The sequence below is a fragment of the Bombus impatiens genome, unplaced genomic scaffold, assembly GCF_000188095.3.
Source record: "Bombus impatiens unplaced genomic scaffold, BIMP_2.2 scf_0498, whole genome shotgun sequence".
In the NCBI taxonomy this organism is placed as follows: Eukaryota; Metazoa; Arthropoda; class Insecta; order Hymenoptera; family Apidae; genus Bombus; species Bombus impatiens.
In genome coordinates this window covers 201,374-208,974 of record NT_176917.1, presented here as the reverse complement: position 1 = coordinate 208,974, position 7,601 = coordinate 201,374, and the positions used below count along the sequence as shown (strand labels likewise).

Here is a 7,601-nt window from a genome sequence, read left to right as displayed (position 1 = left end):
GGGGGAGGGGGAGGAGGGGAGACATTGTATCGTGCGCGAGGAAGGGCACGCAGAACGTGTACGCGCGTACGTGTGCGCCTCTATGGAGCCGCAAGGACTGCTCTAATTTCAAGGGGGGTTTGTTTTACGAGCACTTCAATCCCACGGAAAGCAATACGGCCTGAGTAGGACCTGACGTCGTTGTAAACAATTCGTTCACGGCTCCCCCTCCGCGATGCTGCNNNNGCGATGCTGCGAGAGTAAGAGAGATAGAACGAATAGGAGAGAAAGAAAGCTGGTAATATGAAATAGGGAAAATTTCTTTTGACTTTTTTACGCGACCGTTACACGCACAATGGCGGCCTGGCTCTTTCGATACTGGGCGACGCTCAAGAGTTAGACGTTCCATCAATCTTGAAATTGCGCCGTTTCGAATTCCGGAAGAGGGTGATTAATGGGACTCGCGACCGCTCGACAATTCCATCGGATCACAGACTTGCTGGACGGAAGATCGGCATGGCGCGAACCTTCGCGTGCAACACGACGCGACTGGAAATTTACGAGCCGAAAGCTGCACGCAAATTTACATCTTTCAAGCGGAGGGCGAACTTACAGGTAAATGATACTTTGAAATATAATTTAACGCTTATTTCCCTGTGCGAATCGTATAATGTATATTCATGCGAAGATAAAGCTTTTGAAAAGTTCCTAATAATTTGTACACTTCGTCCGAATTTCCTTATATGGTTTAGTAATTAGAACAGTATAGAGTATCTAAAACGCTTAAGCAGCAATTGCGTCGAGGAAGTATAGTTTCCCTTGTAAAAATCGAACACAAAGGAGTTCTATTTACGATTCGCGGTAGTGTCGACGAAAGAAAATGGTAAAAAGGGGCAGCATGCACGTTGATGCGTCTGAAAACGACGACACCGAGCATGTACCTGCCAGGTCGACACGTTCAACAAAAGATGCGGAATATCATCAGTTTCAACGACACCCGAGACAAAACTCGAGCGCCGGCGAGAAACGAAAGAGAAGGGGGTGGGCGAGGGTCAAAAATCTGCCGTTAAAAAGCACACCCACCGCTATACGAGTCGCCTTGACAATGACTGCGTGGAAAAGTGTCCATAACCAACCGGGGGCATGGGCGGCGACAATGGACATTCGAAGAAACGTATGTTTGGTCCGTACAATGGTGGACAAAGGAACGATCTAAGTGCCTACATGTTGCACACCAGCGTGCTACAAATACCCGGATGTGTGCCCTATGGATCTTAACGTGAGTCGTATCACCGCCTGTCTCGGGAAACGTCTTCCAACGATGAAAGAAAACGCTTCGCCGCCAGATGACCGAAGAACCTATCGCTTTTATCCGTTAAGTCGTTCTATTCGTTCGCTACTGTTCGCTATAAAAGAGCCAGGATTACGCGATTCATGTCATGGATAATAATCTGCGAGTTACACGCGTTTTTGAAGAATGGAAAAAATTCTAAGGGCATTTGAGTGGATTTTTAATCTTCGAGTTATTACCGATGAGTTGTTTGCTTAAGTTTTTATGGAAATATTCCTTATATTGTTTATCTTTTATATTTAATAACGGGTATATTAGACCATTGAACGAAGGTGTTATGTCAATAGACGTATTATTGATATGTCATTCTTAAGACATTTCAATATTTATAATAAATGATTTAAGCATTATGAACATAAATACAAAGGTATTTTCGGATAAACATAAAAATTTCGAAGTATTAAATTTAAAAAAGATCGAAGTATTAAATATATAAAATAGTATTAAATATATAAAAATTTCGATGTACTAACGCATATAGCGCACACCTGTAACAAAAATTAAACTATAAATTTTGAATAAAATAAATGAAGGAGATACCCTAATACAAGATAATCAGAGAACAAACAATTTAATCCATTACCTCTCAATATAATATAATTCCATTATACCATTATTTACAAGTATCTGTAATTAAGATTTCCTACATAATAGTTGAATCGTCCTATGCTATTACCTACAAAAATATCTCTTTACAGTTTAACTAAGTCGAAGAAAGAGAAATAAAATGTCCCTTGTCATTCATCAACAACACGTCTGTCAACACGAAATACAATCTGTTAACGCGAAGAACAAAGAAAAGAGAAAGGAGAACTATTAGTGTACAACTGTGGCAGGAAGCAGGAAAAGCGATAAAATGCCTTGTAAATTTATGGTGGTGACGACCATGGGACAACTATGTGAAGATAAAAAGTCGAATATTTACCATCGTTCCCGTAATTAAAATGAAAATATTGCACCGGTCACGCGGCTATTTCGTTTTACTTGTTTGCGTTGTAAAACGAAATGGTAAGTCTGGACGATTTTCAAGTAGTAAACAATATTTTAACCGTTGTAAACACCTAGCCCTGGTTTTAACTCTCCTGTACCTAAGCATCTTTTCTCCGTCACATTCAGGAATAAACATCCATGCAAATCCGCTTTTCATGCGTGAAGCGGACGCATTTTCATTCGTTGACTTCTTGACTTATCGTTTGCTTCTTGCTTTAGGATCAAACTTTTATTAACTATTAAAGTTTTGTCTCGTGAAATGCCAATAATAAGGTACCGTTAGGTATTTCCATTGTGACGACTGATTAGGTAATTTAAAATTTACCTGAAATTTCTAATTCAATACGGACGATATAGAAGGTTCTGGAAAGTTGAAAATATTCTAAAAATAGAATATAGTATAACCTTTCGCTACTGCGGGCGACTACAGTCGCTCTGCGTAAGATGCCACGTATTCTACATAGAACGAGTATTATACATCCTTAAGCCTTTTATTAACAATAAAATGGTGTAACAAGAGGGAAATGTATATGTTGTCCTCTTTTCACAATGAAGAATATGTTGACACGAAACGTCATTATCGCACGCAAAAAAAATGATTAAAAATCCAAAGTGTGTTGTCAATTATAATCGATTGCGAATCGCGATACCAGTGCTAGATTTGCGATGTTGACCTATGTATAACACCATGTCTCGAAAAATACCACACACAATACTATTATTAAAAGCTATTAGTATCGTACGATTATATTATATTATATCATATTATTATCACTAGGTTTACGGGCGTTTCGTATATATCTATCTCTACGAGCACCCGTCATATTGACGGGTATACGAAAATACGCATTTTTCTTTAAAAAATCGATTTATTCAAATTAAGTCTGAAAGGAACAATATTAGGCTTCACGTTTAGCAATTATGAGTAAATCCAGGAGATATAATAAGATATTGAACATAATTGTCGACATCAATGGAGATTGTTCTGAGGATACCTTCGAAAAAGATCGCTATGAATTAGGCCAAAGCGAAGTTGATAGTGAAAGTTCTGAATACACTGAAAGTGAAGAGACGGAAGGACATTCGGATAGTGAAGAGGAAAACTTCTTGAAAGTGTGCCATAACAAGAAAAGGATGCGTATTTTTTCTAGTTCTAACTTCGAGGACGAAAGGACGAGTATTCCAGGCACATCCCAAAATGTAACGGGTGAAATTGAAATTGCAATTGACGGGATACAGTGGATAAAACTAAAAGCAGGCGGATCTAGGGGTAGGACGCCCGCTCTTATGATATTCAAGGATATCGCAGGGCTTACTGGCTATGCTAAGAGAAATATTATGTCGGGTTGTGTAACTAGTGCTTTCGAATTGATAATTGACAGACACATAATGGAACACATAAAAGATTGCACTGAAACCGAGACGTATGAAGTTTTGAAAAAAGACGGACAATCACAGTTGATGAGTTACGTAGTTTTCTAAGAATTCTATTTGAATCGCATGTGAAGCGAGATCATTGAAAGCCTCCGAAAGATTAAAAACAGATAAATTTGCAGATAAAACAGATAAAAATCCGAAATATAGAACAGATTCATAAGTAATAGCCAGGCTTGTTACAAGTCATATGAAAATATCTCAATAGATGAACAATTATTTCCAACGAAATCCCGATGCAGGTTTACGCAATATATGCCGAATAAGCCTCATAAATTTAGCATTAAGTTTTGGTTTGCAGTTGACGTCCAAACAAAATATATTTTGGATGGTTTCCCTCATGTGGGGAAAGATGAAACTCTATGTTCAGGGGAAAAAAGGACAATATGACTTTGTTTTCTTCAAATTTATAGTAAACAGTTGTGGCGCATGAAAAGAGAGTTGTGCATTTCGTCCCGGGACTAACGGTGGACTCGTCAGTAAGGCTATGCCCGGTAGTCCCTGTCTTAGACGTAGAGGGAGTCTCGCTAAGTGCGGTATTTGTATCAATCGCTCGTATATTCGACCGCTAGCGAGTTAGACAGACTCGTTGTCGTCGTAGCCCTTTAGTGTTGGAGGTTGATACCAGCGGATCGCCCGGGAGGTGTTGCGCCGCGTTGATGCCTCGACCTGTCGGCGTCCTGTTGATACCGATCCGCCACAATATAAATCAGAAAACTGCACGCTTACTGTGTATGAAAGTAAGCCTAACGTAAAAGTCCTCCTCCTAAGCACCGAATAGAAGATAGTTATAAACGTGTTCCAGAAACCATTGCTTTTTACAATAAAACAAAGTTTGGTGTGGACGTCGTTGACCAAATGGCACGCAAATATAGTGTGATAATTTCCGATGGCCCCTTCAAGTCTTTTTCAATATTTTGGATTTGTCAGCGATTTGGATTTGTTAAACACGTGGATATTATATAAAGAGCGCACCAGATCGAAAATATTCAGAAAGGAATTCATATTTTGTTTAGCCGAGGAATTAGCTGGAGAAAACAATGAGAACATTTGCACTGTTTTGGCGCGGCGGCTCGGTCAACGGATGTGCCACGGCGAAGTTGCCCGTTGTGAAAAGGTTAATATATATAAGATGCAATATATAAAGAACAGGACGAGTTTAGGTACATATTTCACAACCTAATATTACGAAGAGTGATCAGATTAGTAGAGAACACGTTAAATAAACACCTAAATTTTGCCGAAAGGAGTGAGAACAAAATTTGGGAGGAAGATTTACTGATTAAATACGAATGGCTCGGTAATGCGTATAAATCCTGATTAAAAAGAAAGATTGGATAGGCAGCGAGAAAGAACGAGAAGAAGAAAGGATACAGGGGTGTGGGTGCCGAGATAAAAAGACAGGCCTTCCAACCCGGTCACCGTTGATTCGCGCTAATTACAGCGTTTTATACCACTCGAGCTTAAAGAGGGTATTAGTTGAGGCGTTGTAGAAATTCCGCGTGTTTTCGCTACGGTCCGTTGTTCGGGTGTAACAGACGAAGGACCCAAGAGCTTCGACCGTTTCTCTCGCGTAAGACCGGTAGGCAATTGCGGCACGCAACAAAACAACCCTCGCGTTCACGGTGTTTATATTCCTTTGACAGCGCTCAGAACCCCTCCGTATTTCCGTGGTAATTATTTGTACATCACGATGGAATTATATTTTAATTTTCCTGTTAAAATCTCGAGAGACAAAAGACGCGCGAATAAAATGAGTTCGTTATACCTTTGGTCTAATTTTACGTTTTCAAAAATAACACATCGCGAACAAGATACAATGACTGAAATTAACTAAATTTTAGACTTGGCTAGTATAATTATTTATCCAGGGGACGATGGGGCGGTTACTCAAAATATTCGCAATACTTCATTGATAGAGAATTAAAGGTTGTTTCTAATCATTTTAACGCTTATCTAGACAACCATAATGTAGTAATAAATTCAATGAAAAAATATCGAAAGAATATTTTCTTTAGAAAATAAAAAAATTGTCAAGAGAAATATAGAAATGGATATCTAAAAGTAAATGTTATCAGGAAAGATGATCATTGCACGTGAATCTTATAAAACTCTAAGTGTCTAAAGATGGAAAACACATCTTTCCCTCCCATTTACGATTTTTCTTGTCAGAAGTCTTTGAACTGGACGACGAGTGACGGTCGATGCGTAACGCGTCTGTTGGTGCAGTCAACCTCACGTGGCACGGGAAACTGCAGCCCTTCTTCCACCGGGTCGTTTTAATTAATTACTCGCTAGTTTTGTGTGCGAGACTTTCTCGCTGCTGTCGTGCTTTGAGGTCCATACTGACTCGCGCGGATCGTCGATGCAAACCTTCAGAAACCCGGTAGCAGCCGCTCTCTTCACGAAGAAGAAGAAAGTGCGCGCGAGCAGGGCACGAAGGGTTGGTGGGCGTGAACATGAGCGTTAAACGGCCAGGTATTTACAGAGGGTCGTCCCTTGGTCGGGTACTTAGCTATCGTCACCACCTTTTTTCAATGCCAATTAGCGTCGCCTACGCTCCAATTGGTCTGACTGCGCGTAATCCCCAGAGAAGAAGGAAGGTAGAGGAGGGAAAGAAAAAAAAAAAAATAAAGGTAAAAGGGCGAGAAGCAGCAGAAGGCCATTCAGAGAAAGGACCGCCACTTCCGCCCTGTAGAACAACCCGTCACTTTGTTCCTCAGCGATAACGACGAATTATGGCGGTGAACGGTGGCTACGAACTCACATGCGCGCAAACCTCTCGTGACTGGCTTGTGAACGCACGCCCTTTCTAACATCAGTGCACGCCGCGATACCAAGGGTCGCAGAGACCCAGTCATCAAAGATTGCTGTGACGCGATGAATTTCTACACGCTTAATAGAGGTAGTGCACACGTTTCACAAGGGAAAGAAGATAGTGATACGCGGACCTGAGAGAACTAATTATATTGATTGATTCAAGACATTAAAGATGTATTATCGGTACTTTAATTTTAATTGCGGAGTTTCCTGGGAGAAACACCCATAATATAAGTCGTAAATTGGTGATATTGATGTACACTTTAAGGAACAGTTCTTCAAGTAGAACCTATTGGATTAGGTAGAATCAATACATGAACTAATAAACCAATAGATAATCAATGGAAACTTATTCTTCAACAAGAATAGATAGGCTCCAGTATATACAGTATATACAGTAAAAGCTGTATTATACAGGGTGGTTGGTAACTGGTGGTACAAAGGGATTCTACGCGAAAAAAGAAGTCGAAAATATAGAATAAAAATTTTTTCTTAATTTTTTTTTTTTATTTTTCTATCGAGACAACGATCTACAGTGAGATCCGTTATAACGAGACGTGATAAAGTACACGCGTACCGAGCGAAAATTCAAAGTCGATTTTCTCGAAAACAAAGCCTCAAACGAAAAATTTTTATTCTATATTCTCGACTTCTTTTTTCGCGTAGAATCACCCCCTTTCCGCTTGTACCACCAGTTACCAACCACCCTGTATATTTCCCAATAGATTTCTAATAATTTTAGTTCATACAAATAAGTTTATACATACACAAATACATCAAAACGAAAGTACCCATCCATAACAGAGGAACCAGGAAATTCGTGTATTTTCAAAATTCATTTACCCGCTCCCACGTACAGCGTGTTTCTCAGGAAACAAACGATCCAGGAGAGAACGAGGACCGTTTAACAAGTTAATAAGTCGCATCGCGCAAGCGCAGGCGTTCGCGCGAGTAAACGCGAATGCTGGCTCGCGTCAAGGCTTCCTTTTGGTCGCGCGAAACGGTTTTATGGCTCGTCGAAGAAGGG

The 7,601-nt window shown here is 40.0% G+C and overlaps 2 protein-coding genes across 2 annotated transcripts in view; one reads left to right on the top strand and one right to left on the bottom strand.

Moving 5' to 3' along the window:
- Positions 1-7,601, bottom strand: part of LOC100745025 (transcription factor Sox-19b) — a 139,451-nt gene that overhangs the window by 108,225 nt on the left and 23,625 nt on the right. The gene's annotated exons all lie outside the window — the stretch shown is intronic.
- LOC105681006 lies at positions 3,242-3,817 on the top strand. The gene has a single exon (XM_012387947.2). The coding sequence runs from the start codon at positions 3,242-3,244 to the stop codon at positions 3,800-3,802; it is 561 nt and encodes a 186-aa protein (XP_012243370.1). The 3' UTR covers positions 3,803-3,817.

Bases quoted from the DNA above. Each gene is read 5' to 3' on its own strand.
- LOC105681006 (XM_012387947.2), top strand. From the start codon at position 3,242: ATGAGTAAATCCAGGAGATATAATAAGATATTGAACATAATTGTCGAC.